Source organism: Leuresthes tenuis, unplaced genomic scaffold (assembly GCF_036924035.1).
Source record: "Leuresthes tenuis unplaced genomic scaffold, fLeuTen1.0.hap1 SCAF_7, whole genome shotgun sequence".
Lineage (NCBI taxonomy): Eukaryota > Metazoa > Chordata > Actinopteri > Atheriniformes > Atherinopsidae > Leuresthes > Leuresthes tenuis.
This window is the reverse complement of record NW_027325361.1, coordinates 25,302,581-25,323,216: the sequence shown is the minus strand read 5'-3', so window position 1 is coordinate 25,323,216 and position 20,636 is coordinate 25,302,581. Positions and strand designations below refer to the sequence as shown.

At 39.2% G+C, this 20,636-nt stretch overlaps 1 protein-coding gene across 1 annotated transcript; it reads right to left on the bottom strand.

Moving 5' to 3' along the window:
* Nucleotides 1-8,133: 8,133 nt before the first annotated feature.
* hs2st1b (heparan sulfate 2-O-sulfotransferase 1b) lies at nt 8,134-19,448 on the bottom strand. The gene is made up of 7 exons (XM_072390138.1): nt 18,859-19,448; nt 15,011-15,252; nt 12,632-12,717; nt 12,088-12,226; nt 11,903-12,000; nt 10,296-10,453; nt 8,134-9,256 (listed from the first exon to the last, which is right to left on the bottom strand). Exons 1-7 carry the CDS (start codon nt 18,980-18,982, stop codon nt 9,030-9,032), a joined length of 1,074 nt encoding a protein of 357 aa, XP_072246239.1. The 5' UTR covers nt 18,983-19,448; the 3' UTR covers nt 8,134-9,029.
* Nucleotides 19,449-20,636: the final 1,188 nt, after the last annotated feature.

Genomic DNA, 20,636 nt, shown 5'->3' with positions numbered 1-20,636 from the left:
ACTGTGATTGGTACAGCGTGAAACCCTAAGCTCGACAGACTTGCCATCAGTTGCTAAGCCATCTGACAAATGGTCAGTTGTGTAATGTCAGGATCAACTATTAAAATGAAGTCTCTTCTTCTGTACACGCTATCAAATCTAACATCAGTCTGGTACTCCTTACAAAAATCTGCTTATGAATTTAAAACTCCACAGTCGATGCCAAACAGTACCTCATAATGTTTTATGCATTGAGCAGCTTATTTTTGTGATTTATCTGTATGGATTTGGCCCAATCGCCTCTGTCGAGATCAAGCTCTGAGGAAAATAGGAAAAGGCCTGCCATGGATGGATCATGTTTTAAATTTATATCCACCATGGATGAGCAGAATTACCACTTGTGCATTACAATTCAGAAGTAAAACCTAATACTTAAAATGTTGGAAATCATATCTACGGTTGAGTTAGTGCTAAAGTCCTGGTGCATTGAAAACTTTAAAAATTTCCATTATTTTGCTCTATTGACTACATACACATTCTCTTCTTAGTTGATCACAGGTTGGAAAGTACGTTGATGGCATGCAAAGACCAAAGCCGTAACATGTGCGGCATGAAGTATCAAATTAAAATGTCCTGCCACTTCTCTCGAAGATTTCACCTTGAAACTTTGATGTTTGACCCGTGAGTAAGGGGTGAACGGAGCTGCACGCCCTGTTTGTTATTGCTGCATATGTGTGTGTGTAGCTCTCTCATTAGAGAATTTTACCCCCACGAAATATTTAGCAAGGAAAACAAGGGCGATAAAGAAAATGAAAGAAGGGGAGAAAGCAAGAGGAAATCCAGAAGTAAGGAGAACTGGGGATATTGTAATTAGTTGCACCTGTTTCCTTTAAGCCAGCTCCAGTTTCCCTCTACAATCGCATGCAGATTACCCATCAAAGCCTCTCTTCGCTGCCTCTGCTCAATGGAGCCTTTGTTGCCAGTTGTCAGGGAGGCGGCCTACAAAAGTATGTAACACAAGCAGGCCACATTGCTCTGCAGCTTACAGTACATGTAAGTCTCCACCAGCCACAACAAGTATAATCAGGAGACACAGAGTCTGCAGCACTCAGTTTGCAGCTGAGGCACTGGTGGTACTTTTTTGGGAGGATGTGGCCACAACAGTTGCATCATCTGTCAACACTAAAAGGAGCCTGTGTTATCACTGCCACACAGGACTGATGTCAGCTGAGGAAAGATGACTTTTCCTGTTTGCATCTTCACTGGAACGCATGTATATATGCTCTTATGTTCAGCAGCAGTGTACAATGTTGGCCAATGTTTCCTCACATACGTATGTGCACATACATATAACCCATCTATCAAAAGCGTTGTGCCACTGTTAGTAAAACATACTCTTCGGCAATCTTGCTTATACCTAAATATGATTTGGAGGTTGTACTTTTTTCTTTAGCATTTTTCAAAATAAAAAAAAAAAGGTTAAAACAATTAAAACCAACTATGATATGACACAAACTTGAATTGTAAATGTAAAATAATCCTTATTGGCCTTAATCTTCCAGGTAAATTAGATAAAGTGAGAAATAAATACTAAAATAATTACAAATTCCTGGACTGAATTACACCAGCTAACGCTCAAAGGACCAATAAAATCTGGACTTCTTTGTTGTTGCTGCTCACTGCAAACTCATGCTGCGCAGGCAAATATTAACTTAATTACTTAACGGTTATAACGAAAAGGAGGCTGCAGAGTTGCCAACAATATCAGACATGTCAGATTGAATTCTGAGGATCTTCGCATCAAATAAAGGACAACGCATACAAGTAGCAGTGCAAACATCACGTAACTCCAATAAAGAGTTGGCATAAGCTGCTAGCACTTATAGATGGTACTATCAGACAGTGCAAAAGAAGATCAAGTAAAATAAACTTCCATATACTACGAGGGGAAATGAAAGACGAAGTGTATTGGTATATAACCATACTTTAATTTTACTGTGGAGTGCTCTGGTTTACTTGTTTTTCAATGTGCTGTATAAATCAAATTTGCATTGATAATAGTGTCCTTAAACTGATAGAGATTTTCTGATTAGTTAAAAAAAGTGTGATTTATTCAGTTAGAATTTAGAGGTAAAAAAACTCTAAAACTCCAGACTTTTGAAAATGAAAAAGCTTTCTGTCTTTTCTTTTCACTATATGGAGGTTAATAGAAAAATTTCAATGTGTGACAGAATATGAATGTGACTTTGTTATTGCTCCTCAATAAGACTTTTTTTGGTTGTTCGGTCCTTTTTTTCCCCATAACTCCTGAAACTTTCTAAACTAATCGTCTACTTATCTCAGTTACTTCTTCGTCTTTTCATTTATAAGCTGTATTTTCCCAATGTTAGCCCTTTTTTATATATGTGTGTGTATATATATATATATATGATTACTTATTTTTCTAAAACATTTCAGTTTTGTACGCCTTTCCCTCCATAAAACTTGACATTTGCCATAGACACGTCAATACAGAGCGTCAAAGACCTCAGTCACATTGTCAAAAGAGGTTTTAGACAATAGCCTCCATAGTTCCAATCATGTTGGTCCTTTTTTTCCATATCGCCGCGACATTAAGAAAAACAGCTTGAGGAATGATTCGTTGATCAGTGGTCTTGATCCCAATTCAGCTAGTCGTTCGCAGCTGCTGCAGTCTAATTTCTCCATTTAAAGAAGCTGTCCTTGATTAGGTTATTATCAAGACCGTTCAATGTTCCAATGAGAGGAGCTGAGGGAAGAGTGACATCGATGTGGTGGTAGGGTGGTATTTTCTGTCATTGAATCGGATGCTGACAGGTTCACATGCTCACCTCATGGAATGTATCTGACAATGAACGGCGCGGTGGAGGAAGGAGGTAAAGGGAGGAGAGACCGCTCTGCATTCAAGCACTAATTAGAAAAATTAGATCTATGAAAGGCAGCGAGTGATCTAGGCCTTCAACCTACGTCTGTGTACTGCTGTAGCAGCACAAAGAGGAGGCAACAATGAGCTCTGGGGAGGAGGAGGGGGATAAATAATTTAATCCATTATCTACTCTGCAAAGCTCATCAGCACTGCTACACAATGGCCACGATTGAATTGCTGATTGCATTTCTCTCCTACCCTCCAGGAGAAAATGCCCATGCTCCACTATGTTCTGCCAGCACAACCAAGAGCAGCAGAAAAACAGAGTGGGAGGGAGAGGCATAGGAGTGTAGAGTGTCTTCCACCAAGGTCAAACTACAATACAGCAATCTAATTAAGAGTATCAGAGTTTCCTGTATGGGGTCAACCTCCACGTTGTGCTTACAGGCTCATATTGTCCATTATGTCTTACATCATGTACTTCTTTATGCAAATGATGGATGGGATGCTAATTAAATCTTTCTACTTCGTCTTCTAGCCAATATTCATTTTAAATGGAAACATAAAAAGAGTCACTATCATCTATCTGCTGCAGTTTAACCAGCTGTAAGTCAGCCCAGAATACCACTCAGGCACAGGGTTATGTGTGTGTGTCTGTATTTCTAATCACAAAAGCAGCATGGTTGTGGTGGCAGTTCCAGTGTTGGGCCACTATAGGGAAACTTTTTTTTTTCAAATAATTATTTAATGGCTTGACCATTAAATTAAGAAGCAGAAGTTCAGTTTTGATCCAAATGTTGATGGTCCCAGGTGGATGATTCCTGCTAATTTTGGAGATACCTTGCTTTTCTTCTTGTGTCACAATCATTTCGGCATGGTACATCTCAGCAATTGCTATTAAATTTGGCACTCACTTTCATGGTACTGAGAAAATTAATCTTAAAGACTTGTTTGAATCAAGACCTTTCACTGTGTCCCACCTCATACATTTCACTTATTTGGTATAGTTTATTTAAATCTAATTAGTTGTTACAATAGTTTATGGTTGCCAGAGGATGAATTCAATGATTTGATGAGCTCCAGACTTTCCAACCAGAGCCATTTTTATCCACATTTGTGTTTCAGTGAAATTTCTTGACAGCTTGCAGATAGACTGCTATGACATTTGGTACAGTCAATCGTGTCCTCCTTACTCAAGTGATTTTCTCACTTTGCTACAGGGAAGGTCAGTGCATCATCAAAGTCAACTGGATATTTCCCTTATGAATGAATCTGTATTCACTTATCTAGTTTCATCCAACAGTTACTGGAAGGCTCAGACACCAAATCTCTTGGATCTTATGTTGCCACAGATATCTTCCATATTCAACATAATAGCTACAAACGCTTTTGCTTTCTTTATTATTTAGGAATGGTTGCGTTTGAGTCACAAAGCTGAACTAAGCATCCAACTTAGGTGAGGTTTATCACTTTTAAACTTGGCTCCTTTGTGATACTGCTGCTGACTGTGTTTTCTGGGAATCTTAAAGCATTTTTCCAACCAACAAGAAAAAAATTTTCAATACACATAGTTGGATGGCTTTCTGCAGAATTATCTGCTAAACTAAAGGCATCCTTCAGTCTCAGTTGTACTTGTACAGTAGCATGCCAACACCTTGAGGAAGGGAAACATCGCTTAAACATTATACCTGCTAAAAATCAGCACCCCGATGTTTGAATTAGAAGGTGTTCGGGAATGTTAACACCGAGCTTAAAGTACAGATGTGCCTTTTAAATTTTCCACTTCGCAAAGCAGGGGATAATTGTCTCTAAAGTTTACAAAGAATAAACATTGCAAGTTTTTAACCCTTTATGAATAAAGATTTTACTATAATTTAATGCCAACACCTGAAGAGACAAAATAACTGCTAGTAAAGGCATGGTGGTAACCAGACTTGTGGTACATTTAGCACACAATAAATCATGCATAATTTTATATATATTCTAACATATTATAGGAGAGCAGACAATTTAACATCAAAACAAAACAATGCCTGATAAAAATCTGCTCCTCTTAGCTTAGCTCTTCACGGTGTGCTGCATGAAGAAATTATGTCTGTGATGCAATCATCCACTTATAGTATCAAAACTGTTAGTAAGCTCTAAGGCATTGTTTGTGTTGTTTATCCATCCTTTATCAAATGTTTGAGTGTAAAAGTCTAGAAGGTAAGGCAACAGGAATGGAATAATCTGGTTCTGCTTTTTGATGGTGATGGCCTCCATACATTATGCAGTCTATCAACAGCACCGAGTTCTGGTAAAATAAAAATATCAGGGACACTTGAGGGCTTTTTGGCTCAGTGCCTCAGACATGCTGGGTTAATTTTACCTTCCATTTTATCATGGCGCATTTACATAAAAGATGGAATAAAGTGGTACACATAATGGTCCCCTTTGGCCAAACGCTTGAAGGTCCTGTCCACAGTCCCAGTGAGGGGCGGTCAAGCTGCCCTGGCCTGCTCTGCTCTGCTCTGTTTGTTTTATGGAGCAGTAGTGAAACCACTTTGAGGTCAGCAAGTAGCAAAAAAACTGTGCTGGGTCTCCTATGATCCTCTGAAAACTTTCATTGACAAAAAGAGGTCATTAGTCTGCACACTGTGTCAGAAATAAGAGGTTCAAATGCTCTGAATTGAATGTAAATCAGACATTTTACATCTTTGAGCAGCTGATCAATTCCTTTTGCAAACATGGAGGTGAAGTAGGGACAAAACTGCCCCAAGTGTCTCCTTTACATTGTCCAGCAGTATGGAAACTCTATTCACACATCCTGAATTCATTTGAGTGCTGTCATTATGCAGGTACAGCACAAATCGTCCAAGACCAAGTGAATCTATTTATAGGTATTGCAGGGCCTGAGAGCCAAGTGTGCCTAATGGTGTAATTTGTATTGTTAATGGCAATGCACTGTTAGTTTGTTCCATTTGGCTTTGCACAGGTGCATTAATGAGAGCCTTGTGAGGCATTTCAGTTGGTCCAGGCACTGTGAAGGCAGGGCCACGGCTCCCTCTAGTGGTTTAGAGCGCTTTAAACGCAGGTTGGGGTCAAGGTTTAGGAAGGAGCTGGTTATTGTATGCTTTTTGTCCAGAGATCAAGCATTTTTATTGTGACAGAAAGACCTGCACTAAACCAAAAAAGTCAACAACAAACACCTTCCATAACTGCAGCATAGACTTTTGAAATATTGTGTTCCTAATTAACCTTCAAGCTCATCAGCCACAATCAATATAGAGTGTAGGCTTTTTTTCCTAATTGAGATGAAGTAATTATCAGACTGTATTCATCTCGTTAATGAAACAATGTTCCAATATGCCTGCAGCAAAACTGTTAATTGAGTTCTATTTTCTGAGACAGGAAGCTTTTCTTTGTGTCCATGGCCACAAAGCGTCAAATGCGGGTTGGGGGCCTTTATGCGTGTCTCTGTGTGGCTATAAGAACAGGCTTTGGACTGATGGAGTGTGCTAGTGCTCCCCACAGACGGTTCCTCCATCCCTGCTGTCTGTTCTCCCATCAGCGAGGAGGAAAGAGTTGGTAATACAGCTGACTTCAGCAGATCATACCGCCTCAGCCTGTTATTTCATGGTTTCTGTGGTTAAGTCTCCCTATTGAGTAAGATATTGTGAGGATATTATTCTGTAATTATGAAGCAAAAAAATGAGAAACAGGAGCTCTGAGTTACTGAGTCTATATAATCCACTGCAAGAGATCCGTAAAGGGTTCAAAAACAAACCATGTCTGTACAGAGAAATCATTTGGACTGACTTTCTTTTCTCCAGCAACACTAAACCACATGAGACCTTTTTGCATAATGACCTAATGTTGAAATGAAGACATTTTATTGTGCTCTTTTTTTAAGCTTTTGTGGCAAAAACAAAGAAGAGATGGAGTGACGTGGAGCAAAAGCAAAATTTAAGAAATGTTCTCTTCGAAATGCAACTCACTTGAAATAAAAGAATATGAAAATGAATTGTCAAGTAAAAAAAAAATATATATATATATATATATACATATATATATATATTGCAAATTGTTTCTGAATTCAAGTGTTCCACAGCCTTAAAAAGTAAAGTTCTCTCTTCTGGAGAATCAAGCTGGTATCGCTTGTCAGATGGCAGCTAAAATCACTGATGTCAGTTAATGTGGTGAGTGCCACAGGGCAATGGCCATTCAGACTGGAAAATGTTGACTTTTTAGGGTAAAGAGATAAAAGTGGCTATCTTACAGCAGGTTGAAACAATCTCCTATGCCTGTGACACATCACAAATATCAGAATTAACATCAGCTTGTTGACTGGCATGTGTTTTCAGTGCATGGACTGTGATGTCTACAGGCCTTGCAGCTTTGCTTGTATTTACTCTTGGATGAATTCCTCTGTCATAGGACAATGGAAGGGCATATGGAGGCCAAAAGGTCATTCTTAACAGGTGGCTCTATATCAAGATCAAAGCGAGTCCATTTAAGATGTGATAATCTAGTACTGCAAAGTTAGGATATAAATTGTCCTGCTTTTGTAGCTTGTGATGCTCTGAATGGCCTGCCACACATCTGCTGTTAATAAGGCCTTTCTCCAACCCCCGCTGATGTCTCCGTCTTGTTCTCGAGGAGGTGATGCATGATACATTGTTAGCTGCATATATAGACGCAGCTACTCATACAGGTTTTTCTTTATTTTGGCAATTTTTGTTTACTTTGCAGAACAAAACTGAGGACATCAAAACTATGAAATTGCAGATATGAAATCATGTGGTAAACAAAGAAAACGGGTGCAGCAGAAGTGATTCCATAGATGATTTTTTTCGTTTGAAATAAAGAAAACTGCAAATATATATATATCATTTAAAAAAATTGCATTTGCCACCTGTCTGGAGATTGGATATCTCACTTTAATATCTGATTGTACTTGTATTGCATTTGCTTTCTCTTGAAATGCCCTGAGACCACCTTTGTTGCAAAGATAAAGTGAACTGACCTCAATAGAGGGGCTAATAAACAATAAGGGGACGGCACTATGGGAAAAGCCAAATCAGGGCTTTTGGTGTTTGATCAGGATGTGTGGTGACGACCTGTGTTTCAAAGAGGATAGAATTAGAACTTTAGAAAAGAAAAAACAGAAAAACGCCCCCAAACTTTATGAAAATATGTTAAAATGTGCAAAACTAATTAAAATGGCCCATCAAACTCAGAAGACAAAATCCCCAACTCTTGATTATGTAAGTAAGAATGAATGAAGCCAGGACAGTTGAAGTGATGTTTTTATGTTCAGGCTTTTAGTTTGGTAGATGTGCAACAACAGAGCTCTAAGATAGAAAACACCAAAATGTGACTCCGGGATCACTGGAGGGTGAACACTACAAAAGTGTTATATTATAAAAAAGGCACAAACCGTCTCTTTCCGAAATAACCCTGTACTCACACATTGGAATCATCTTTTGATTAGTACTTTTCACTAATTCCAGCTCGGTCCCTTTAGAGACTAACAACAGCAGCTATTTGTCACATCAAAGATGTAAATCACCTTCTCTGTGATAAAGTACTGATACGTGTTAAACATTCAACGAAAAACAGCAAAATAAAAATGCAAGTCACCCAGCAAAGGATGCAATGGTCCGATCTTTTTTCCCTTTCACCGTGTGGTCCAGAAACATGTTCACTGCGTGGTTATATCATATGTACAAATGCAGCCTCGACAACCACGAATTTGTAAACAAATATTCATTCACATAGAATCTGATGTGCAATTGATTTAAAAAAAAAAACGAAAAACAAACAAAAAAAATCACAAACCAGATTAACTCATTTTGTTTCTACAAAAAGTCATGTTTAAATACTAAATGAGCGAGTGCCCGTCAGCTGCTTTTTCTCTCTTGATAGTCTATTCCAGAACCCATCGTTTCTAACAGCTTCATCAGATTTCAGCTTCATGTCTGAGGTTCCCACAGTATACGTTAGCGGTTCAGTTTACTCAGCAGCAGCACCATCAATTGATTAAGAAAAAAATAAAAACAAAACACATTCTTAGAAATGTAACTGTACAATTCAATAAATCCAGCATCACCTCAAGTCTCCTCCTCTCCCAGTGTATACACCTTCTAACAGAGTCCCTGTACAGCCCTCTTCACTGGCTACACTTTCAGTTCACTTTGGGGTAGATCTTTTCATAGAAGAAGCTCTGAGCCAGCACGTAGAGTTCTCCATCCTTCTCCCTGACGGCGTGAGCACGGACAAACTGAAACTGTTCAAGCGCAAACTCGTAGAACTCATTTTCGATTTTCCAGATGACAGACTGCTGCAGCTTGGCTATAGTCGCTTTGGTGGGGGGCTTCTTCTCGGTGGTCTTCCTCAGATGGGATTTCTTTCCTGGAGAAACACAAGAAGCTTTTGTGTCTCAGTCCAAAACACATAATGACTACTCTGCTAAATTAACTTCCTGTCATCTGACACATTTTTACAAAAGCATTCTCAAACCTGTCTGATGACAATTGACTAAAACCCGCTGACAGAACTGTCACTTTATTTATCTGAGAGGTTAAACCTACGACTTAAACTGTAAGTTACTGACTCTGCACGATGTTCATTAATGAGTTAAGATAACATTCGGTAATAATAAATATAATAATAAATTCAGTCATCCACACATGACATTCCTCACAGCACCATCAGACATATTGTACCTACAGCAGTTAGCGTGCAGTATCTGGACATCGTGTTTTTCTTAGTTTTTTTAAGGTAACTGAACTATCTTTCTCATGAGGAATTTTTTTCTGTAAGAGAGCAGCCGCAGCTCAAATTCTGTTGTGAACATTCAGAGTTTTCTCCTGCTCATTTGGCTCAGCTGCAGTGAAGAGAGACAGTTGGGAGCTGCATGTAATTATCTCAGGTAAACAATGGAGTGGGAACGGTTTTGACAGCACTTGTGTGTTTTATGATGAGATCTGTCAGATTCTGCTGAAAAGCTGGTCAAATCATGTTGAATCATGAGCCCACACAACTGTCTGTTAATGCGACTGCTGCATGTCCGACCGTGTTTTACCCCGAGGAGTTTTCATCCTCAGGCCACTACATCAGGACATATTTACATATAAGAATCATCTGACGTCTATATATGGTTCATTTCGGACCTTACATTAAATCTTGAGCTACTTTCTCTGTTTTTAACTGGTTTACTGCTGTTTAAAACTTTTTTTAACTTTACATTTTTAGCTTGGCACAGTTTAAAATGAGGATCAGGGTCCATTTCACCGCACGCTGTAGCTGTATGCATGTGATAAATAAAGTGCAAAAATCTGTTCAGGCATGGGGCAGAAGAGACATTCATTTGCCGTCAGATTAATGTCAAAGGAATTTATGTCTTGTTTGCGAGATGTGTGCAGTGAAATGATGCACGTTGTGTATGTACCCGTTTTGTAGAGCTCTGTGGCTCCCTTGAAGAAGCGTGGAAGCGCTGCCTCAAGGATCATGACGAAGTCTTCCAACTCCTCAGTCACTCCGACTAACAGGTACTCGTTCACCAGGTTGTATTTAGCCTGTTCCAGAGCCCATCTACTGCCAGCATTCCTGCACACAAATAACAGATCAAGATTGGGGAGTTTAAAACTGTTGTTGTATGAAGCAACATTGAAGGAAAGCCAATTTCTTCTTCTTTTTTTTTTTGCAAATCTGTTTATTGGGAAACCAATCACATAACAGAAATTAACTTTAACTAACTGTAGTAATTAAATTAACTAACTACATTTTTTTTTTTTTTTTACAGAAGGTGAAAAAGTAATCCCTGACAAAAAAACTAGTGACAAAAATGAATAGTAAGTATAATAATAATAAATTTAATTTCTAATGCACTTTTCATCGAGAAAATCTCAAAGTCAGGACAAGGTTAAAAATCAGTAAACAAGCAGAGCCCTGCATCAACAAAATAGATGAAACAAAAAGGACAGGACAAAAAACTCTCTCCAAATGTAAGGTCAAATCAGTCAACCAATGCTTAAATGAAGGGACCTCTCTCTTCTTTAGTAGGACCAGGTTTTTTGCTGTTATAAGGCCATGTGCCAGAAGGTGCTGTTGTGCACTATGTAGCTTCCTTAGCCCCTCTGATGTTCCCAGAATTATCCAAATAAGAACTGGGTCTAGTTGAATCCCCAAAATCAACGAAAAGAAATCAAATATTTCATGCCAATAGTTCTGAAGTTTGGGGCAGAGAGCGAAACTATGAGATGGGGTACCTTCCATGGACTCACATTTCTCACACAAAGGAGAGACTACAGGAAATATTTCATGCAGCTTCGTTTTGGAGTCGTGTAGTCTGTGGACTATTTTAAATTTAAATTAAACAAACAGTGTCAGGCGTTTCTACAACATTCATGGATGTGCTCCAAACTCTCCTCCCACACATTGGGAGGTATCAGGGCTCCGAACTCTCTTTCCCACTCCTCTTTTATCCTGTCCATCTTAGGAAGGCACATGTTTTGTAGTATCTCATATAGTTGCGATATTATATAGCGTGGATTGGGGAACAGATTAACTAAACTCTCTATCTTGTCTGGATTTACCTTCTCGAAATAAGGGAGGTGTGTTCTGAAATAATTCCTAATCTGAAGATATCTGAAAAACTGATTCCCCGGGAAATTAAACCTTTCTTGGAGTTGCTGGAAAGAGGCAAAAGTCCCCTCTATGTATAGGTTACCAACAATACAAATCCCCAATAGTTTTCCAGGTGGAAAAGGGCTCATCCAGAGCTGAGGGGGTGAAAGATGGGTTTGCTGTTATAGGTAGAAGGTAATAGAATAAGGTAGACAGTCTGCCCGTTCCATCTCTAGCCCATCATAGGGTGTTGGGTTGTCATCTAACCAATATAGGTAAGCCAGTTCCTACCTGTCCACAAAAAGCCAACCTGTCCACGAAAACAGATCGCACAATAACTCAGAAACTGCACGTATGTTGAGTTTACCGTCACACAAAGGCAGGACAGAGTCGCTGGTCCAAACTCAGGGCTTTTAAAGGGGAACTCACCAGCACTCTGAATGGTGGCCGCAGAAGAAGGGGATCTGCAGCCAGAGTTTCTCAGGAGCGCAGTCAGACCCGCCTGACGACACACATTCATCGAAGGTCTGAAACACAACAGGAGGGACAATAGTGATACAAGAGGCAGTGAAAGGAAAAGATTATTTTCACAGATGTGAGCTCAACACACGGACCTTCTTGTCCCCTTGTTTCCTTCGTCGAAGGCCTGGTCTATAGTCGTCTCCGAAGCGCAGGAAATAGTAGTAAGACACAAGGCGCTCTATAGGATCCCGCACCACATTTATGTACAGCGGCTTGCTCTTCACACCATATCTGAAGAAGAACAAAAAGGAATAGACGTATTCTGTAAAAAAAAAAATAAAAATACTTCCACTGATCAGATACAATGTTAAAGTCTCAGTTAGAGCAGTTGATGAAGTTTATACAGTGATTCATATTCATTGTACTCCAGATCAAGATCCTCTATCAGTGAAGGGGGTGGATGGATCGGAGGGAGCGAGTCAACAAGATCCAACTCATATAGAAGCACTTAGACCATTAGAATAATTACCTGAGATCACTGGGTTGATAGTGTCAGGGGAGATAAGGACAACAATGCAATTAATCAACACTACAGCACAAGTTAGCAATCAATAGATGACCTCCCTTTATCCGCTCTGCTAACTGCGTGTAACTAATCTGGATATTAACGGTATTGCAGGAAATGAAAGGCCTTACTTTGAGAAGTCCAGATAAGCTACGTGGCCGTGGTAGAAGCCGGGCTTCATCTCTCTCCACGTGGTGACGTTCCGAACAAAGCGCACCTGGAGACAAAGATAATGGGAATTCATTACGGAGCAGCGGGAAAACACACAAACATCAAAGTATCCAAAGCTTAGTGTTGTTCTGTGTGTGACTTTAAGCATTTCTTAGTTAAAACACAGAAAAAGGAAGAAGTTTGAGACCAAAAACATACTCTTCACCATACTGGAGTCAGCTGACTGCACTTGAATCTTTCTCTTCATCTCTTTGATCGTGCTCAGTGTGTTTGAGGTGACGGAGGGGCTATTGTGAGATGGCAGACAGGATATTACCTTGGCACTGGCAGCTAGACATAACAATAGTATAGCTTTGGGGCATTTACACTGTGTGACCTGAGCTGCACTGACAGCTGTGTGCGCTCAGCCTAACAGGCAGCAAATATTTTCAGGTTTTATTATCTTCAATGTAGAAACAAATACACCAAGGGGATGAAAACATATTAAAACAAAACAGCTACATGAGTAAGTAAGTAATGTGGGGTAATATAGTCCACTGATTCATGCGCTGGTAATGAGCCAAGAAATGAAGCAATGTGCCAACAAAAAGCAAGGAAGAATAATGTCTTGCAGGAAAGCATTGAGGTAAACCCATGAGAAACAGATTTTCACCTTCTAGTTTCCAAACATCTGCGAATAAGGGTGTCTTGTTGTGTCTTTTATCTTTATGGATGTTTGAAGTTGCACAGGTCCAAGCTGCAACAACAATTGGAGGTACGGGTTTTCTATCCCATCGAGTTTGATTTTCCGTAATTAACCATGCGAATCCTGCTGAGATACGTTATGATGGCTGTTGGGCTTTATTTTGGATGCTTTTCCACATCAAGCGACATGAACAACAAACCTCTGTTGTCTCTTTTTCATGCTATCGTTACCAAGAAAAGCAAATCGGCGGTCAGTCTGAGCTGAGTTGATTTCAGCCTGGTTTATTTTCAGTAAGTGAGTCAGGTGAAGCTCTACAAATATGTTTTTACACCAAAGCCGTTCCATTATTTGTTCAAAGGCAGAGCCAAGACTTAGAACCAGTGCTTTCTGTCTCAAAGGCCAAAGCACTGGCTCCAGCCCCAAAAACACTGACCTGTGGAGATAAACTGTCTCCCTGCTCTGTGGGTCTCTAAAGATAATCAGTATGCTGTCAATAACAGAGGATAAGATGTGTATTGGAAGAGAAGTCTAAATTAATGTAATGATGGGATCCGGATGCAGAAAACCAAACCAGCATCAGGGTCTTTTTGTCAATGGCTACATTTATGCCGGCAGAAGGCAATTTTATTTCTTTATGTGCACTGGGTTCATATTAAAATGACAACAAAAATGATCTTGAAAAAGAGGGTAGACATCTCCACCTCCACAGTGGCGATGGAAAATGCGATGTCACAGAAAATTCTGAAGAAAAAAAAAAGGTTTCCTTTTTTTAATTCAGATTAATCCGATTACTCTGACCAACAGAAACTGATGCGTTTAAGGAGGTATAGTTGTAAGAGGTAGAGTGTAACAGTACAATGTTCAGCTTGCACCTGAATGTTTTTGTTCAAAGAAAGTGAAGTAAGAATTATTATTATTTGAAATAAATCTTCATTCTTACTGTAAGATCCTGAAGACTTGCGCTAGGTGACATTTTTACTCTAAAGTATAAAGTAATTCTAAAATAAAATTAAAAAAAAGTTTTAAAGTTTTATGATCGAGTATGTGGCCTTAAAGTTAGATCATGTCTTGACATGTTGCAACATTTAGATTTGACACAAGTGGGAATAATAGCAGAATGAGGATCAATCAGTTGCTATAATTTACACAATCATGCTTTTTTATTGTTCTTTTCCAGTTATGGAAACAAACTATTATACTATGTAGTAGTTATACTACTATGAACTAAGGCCTATTTTAAATAAGCACCGTTCAATATATCTGATTCTATTCTTTGCCACCAAGATTTAAAATACCATTGTCTTATCCTGAGACTGGAACCTGAAGCTCTGCCATTCATGTGAAAGTGTTTTCATGTAACCACAAGCACATCTCTATCTTCTATTTCACATTTTCAGCTGTGCTGATCGAAGCTTACAAGCCTGTCATAATCTGAGCATCTGTGCTGCCAACAAACTCTTTGCTGCCTCGATTCTTTGTCTGGTTTCTGTGAAACAGAACTTTCGGTTGAAAATGAGTTGGTAATATGGTAAATTAGGCCTCTACACCAGTGTATTCCCAGCTTAAATAGAGGTTGAGTGATTTAATAGGTATGACGATGAAATCTGGTCTTTTTAACTTGGGATCTTGTTCTGGTTGACAGTGGAAATTCTACCTGGTCCTGCAAAGACATGACAGGGTTGTTTTTGGTAGTGTTGATGTGCAAGACGTGGAAACGATTCTTCCCGCAGAGGTCGTAGGCGATGTTAGTGAAGGACGTGCTGGCCGTCTTTGGCACTCTGTTGTAGATGATGACCATGTTGTCGTTTTCGGCCAGGGGCGGCAGCTCCCGCAGCCCGCCACGCTCACTGCGACGCAGCTCTACTTCAGCCACCTCGTGTCTGGCGATGGTGCGTTCTGAACGGGACAGAAACACGGTATCTGACGTCAATGAGCACAAGTTATTGAACATTTCTGATCAATGATGGGTTGGTTGTGTGCTTTTCTAAAGTGGCCCATGTTTTTATTATTAATGAATATTCTGCTTTTATTAATGCTTTCTTTAATTTAATCATTGTTGACATCAATGTCTCTGACAGTCGGAATTACACGGCTGCAAATGTGGCAGAAACCAAACTGAATTCTTGTTCTGTGCGCTGTTCATATTCAACTCCAGCAAAACACAAAAAAACTGAGCAGCTTTAGCATTCACTGTTAGGATGGTGCCATCGTGTTTGAGTCCACAGACACGAGCATACAACTGACGCCGGAATAGACAGAATATATAAAGCAGATGCTTCAATGTGACGTCTGCCAGAGGTTCGTTAACTGCTATTTAGAAGTCTTGAGTCTGGGATTTGGCTGTTGCCATCTTGATATTTTGGGAGCCAGAAGCGACTTAATTTGGCTAAGAGGGTGAAGCTGAACGATGATATTTGAAACTCGATTGGACAAAAGTACCGGTATGTGTTTTTGCTTTCAAATTTCTTCATATTTATAGACTTATCTTTAAAAAAAATATCCAGAAGGTGCCAATCTGCATTGGCTTGATATCTGATTACTTTGTTTATATTGTACAAAACATCTAAGGCTCAACAAAATTTCTCTGAAAGTTAAGTGCATTCTGACCAGTATTTAAATGTAATGGGGCTTTTTTTGAGAAGCTAAGAGTATTTAAATTGGATAAGAAATTGCATCTTTAAATCCATTAGACCTGGAGTATTGTGCATTTTCACTAAGGTCTCTTTATTCACAATCGACTTTGAAAAACACATCTGACCCCCTAAAATAGTGCTTGAAATTACAGCGAAGAACATGTCCACCTGCCAGCTAAAATGTATGAGCTATACGCATGCAAGGAAACCATTATCCTAGACAAAGGAGGGGAGTAACACCCCCGTTATTCAATAGAGGAGGCCAGAAGATCAAATGGATCAAATTTAAAAAAAAAAGAAAAAAAAAAGAAAAGTGCTTTGTATTTTTCAGCAAAGTCCGACAGAACTGGTCTCTCCTGGTTATCAGCTGGTGGCCCATTTCTTCACTGCACACAGCCACGTTCTTGTCAAAGTGTTTTAGTTTTGGGGAGATGAAGATGACCAATTAAAAGAAATTGTGTGCACACGTGGATGTCGTAGTATGCTTTCTGTCATCACTGTCGTAAAGATAGCCAATCAGAATGAGGTCTCGCACTGACAGATCACACATCAGTTCAAACGCTGAACTGACAAAAAATTGTAAAAAATGGCGACAGCACAGTGCTGACAGTACGTTCCACGAAGAATGTTCACGTGTTTACTGACGCTCCTGACAGTCGGCAAAGTAACTCCTGTGAAACAGTTCATATTTCTCCGATTCACTCCTTTGTTGTCACAGCCACTGCTCCCTTCCCTCATCCGTTCCCAATCTTGCTCCACGATAGCTCTTTAATCTTAATTATTTAACTCGTGTACAGCAGCCATTTTGACAAACAATTGACCTGCTACAGAGCAGGCAGTTGTTTGGAGAAATGTAGCTAACCTCCGAGTCTTCTTTGTGTCTGTTAACGAACTAAACAGCTGGAACGAATGAGGAGCGGCAGCACAAGCAGACTGGCAGCTGCCATTTTGAGCTGTCAGATGAAGTGAACACTCAGAGGCATAAACACGCGAGCCTTTCCTCCCACATGAACGCAGCAGAAGGTCAGCGAAGCATGTTAGCGGACCTTGATTAAAGAAAATAACACAGTCCCTCAAACCAAAACAGCATCCAAACATGTAATTAAGCTTTTGATGATAATATTGACAAGAGATATCATTTAAAGTGTTTTCCACTCTTCTTAACTTCTATGTGGTGTTAATTCAAGCCAATAACTAGAGAGGCTTCGTGGGTATCGTTTAGACTTGCTGTGTCATTAAGAACAAAAAAACAAAATGTGTGTATACTGTCACTCTACTGTGGTAACTGTTAAAAAACATCTATTTTCACGTAGGTTTCTCCTTAAAACTTTTGAACACAATTAGCCACTTTTAAATAGGATTAAATGTCCAATCATAGTCGGCTAAAACATACAGTCCTGCAGCAGATGGTCTGGTCCCCACAGAGCCCTGATCTTAACAGGATTATGCAAATTGGACTTTACAGAGCATCCTTACTTCACTTTTAGAACCCAAACATTTTGCACAGTGAGTGAAACACAGCGCTTTAGATACGACAACACAACCAGTTGAGAGCAAATTACTGTGAGACCTCTGCGAGCCAGAACAGACATGTTGACTGTGTTCCATTTTCACATTGGTCACACATGTGGTCAAACTAAAACACATTCATGAGTTGACCAGCCAGTGTGTGCTGCCACACACTTACATTACGTGTCTTCATCATAGCATAAAGACCTGTCTAAAGTAAATGTCGCTGTTCATGTTCCATACACATGTTCCTCTTTAGATTCAATCATTGATGGAAAGAAAAAAAAAAGAACTTTAGCTGAACTGATGTTTTTAAATTGTTTTATTTTCTTCCTGCAGCAAGATCGTGTCCGCACCAGTTTTAGTTTACAGATGATCGGATTAAATGCTTTTAAAGACTGGCAGGTAATCACCACATCTGGAGGATATTTGTTCAGCTTTTTCTGTTTGAAAAAAAAACAAACAAAAGCTATGTGTGATACAAAATGTCATAAATAAGTCTCAAAATGATACTTAACAGAAATGAAAATATGAAACAGGCCTTGTGATTTGCATTTCTAAAACGAACACATATGTAAGTCTAAAAATGCAAACAAGTTCAAGTGACTGGCAAGAAACTGAATGTAAAGGATAAGAACTCCTGTAACAAGGTTATAGTGAGCTAAAGAGAAGCAGTCAGGAGCTGTGGCTGGTTGGATGAAAGTGATACTCAGCAAGGAACCACCATCTGCACAGGGCAAGGAGATGATGCTGAAACCTTAGTTTGGTGCAGGTCCACTAAAATATATAAAGATGACTGTCTGAGATAAACAAAGTGACTGATGATATGTCAGGTTAAGGACCAGGGGACTACTCAATGGCATGGCCATTAAACAGTTCAGATCCGAATCTAATTTAAAATTTATGGTTGAAATTGGAAGAAAAAAAAAAGGTCCATAACAAGATTCCATCCTTCAAAGCTGATCTGTAAACTGCTATTAAGGAACCTGATCGATGAAGGATGCTGTTTTTCTTTACTTAAGTCCAGCCTCAGAGAATTCAAGCTGTGGTTGGTTTTCCTCTATTATATCTGAAAAAACTGCAACAAATTACGACCACCATATTAAAGTTCAGACATGTATAACAAAACATGAATGCTCAGCCTTTAACTAAAGGGTCTGAACATCCTCCAAATGTGGTGAGTCCATCATTTTTATACCAGGGCTTGGATTGGCTCTGATATGTGCATCAAATGTAGATTTCTGGAGTAACATTATTTTCCCCAACTTCAACATTTCTGTACAAAGCTTGAGCACCACAATTCAATTTCACAACTATTAAATATTTTCACAAAGATAATTCATCTTCTTTGGGGTCTTACCAAGTTTGGCTCTTGACTCATCCAGTCTCTGGATCTGATTCTCTATCAAGAACATTGCAACTCCAAATGCCAAAACAGCCAAAAGCTGGATCTTGGGCGACATCGCGATCCTTAAAAGCCCCATCAAACAACCGCAGGAATCATACCGCGGATCCAATTATCAGCACAAGAGCTCCCAGATACGCAGCTGCTGTCGGGTCCAGCAAAGAGGTTCGTTGCCGGCAGCTTTTTTAGTTTTATTGACCTTGGACCAAATCAAAACAAATGTCGTCGATGTTTGCTGTCGAATGTCATTCAGTTGTGTGGAGATTAACGGTCCTCATAAGGTTAGCTCATCGTTAGCTACACAAACTAACGTGAGCTAGCTTCTGTGCTAACAATATCCAACATTTGGGAGCCTACACGTAAAGCTCATGCAAACGTCATTTTTGAAAGGAAACAAAGTGTTTGCTTAACGTTTCTTTTGGGTTTAATTTCGTTTAACGATCACGAATGCGTGCTGACACCACGAAGACCACGGGCATTGTTCGTTTGCCAGGTTGAAACTAAATGAGAGTTTATGCGTCCGAAGCGAGTTATACGTAGCAGCTTGCCTGTAGCTATTGGCGACACGCTTCTTCTTCGTTGTCTTTTTTGATAATAAAACAATAATAAAAGCGTATGTCGCCGCCTGCTGGACTTCAGTATATATTGTCGTAAGGAAGAAACGAGTAAAGGGGCTCTTATTAACAGTAGAGAGAGCATAGAAGTAACCAATCTCTGTAATACAATCATGTAATTTAAAAAAAGAAGTATTTTATAGCCCCATATAAACGTATTATCTGAAAGGATGTTTTCATCAATCATTGTCACAAGCTAGATAGTTCACTCTTTCAATCCAAGGGACTTAGCAGTGTAGTTTGTTTGATACATTTGTCCTAAATTCAGATGTATGATTTAAAAGTTACATAATTAATAGAAGCCACATGAACATCACAGAAGTCAGAGGCTGCACAAGTTACAGTTACTGCATTAGGCTTGTTCTCTTATAGCAGCCCCTGTTTTAGAATAAAATACAGTAGAATAGAAAATACTTTATTCATCCCTCAGTGGGGGGGAATTTAAAAAAATGCAGCTTCTGAATTTTTTTTTCTTTCTTGTTGTTGTTGTATAGCAATATAGCAAACAACTATTACTGAGACATTAGACCACCACGGTTGTGTAAAAGACGAGTAAAAGTGAGGGAAATTATCTTTAGCTAAGGCTAGCCAATCAAATCAAAGTTGTAATTAGATCAGACTGTGCTTTTGGATTATTACTTTAATAGCTATTTTTTATTTTTCAACAAAAATGAGTCTCTGTTTCTATTTTTGTGGATCTAAGTCAGATTTGAAACTTTTAAAATAAAGACAAGACATTTAGGAGCGGAGACAAGAGAGAAAGAGGGTTATATAAACATTCAGAGGGGTTATAATATTTCACTCCCTTATAATGTCTGTGTAGTTAGTGTTATGCATTAAAAGAGGTAAAACAACTGACTGTGTGTCTATGAATGTTTGTGTGTGTGTTTTACTAGAGTAATTCAATAAAACCAACATGAAAGCCGATTGGTAACCAACCCATCATGTTTGCCCTATTTGTATGGGTGAGTGTATGTATGTGAATGTGTACTTGTTGAATTGATTTAATGCATTAAACGATGCACAAGGAGCAACTGGCAACCACCTGCCAGGCCTACCCCTGTGTATGTGTGTGTGTGTAGCATTGAAAAAGATGAGACATAAAACAGGCTAATAATA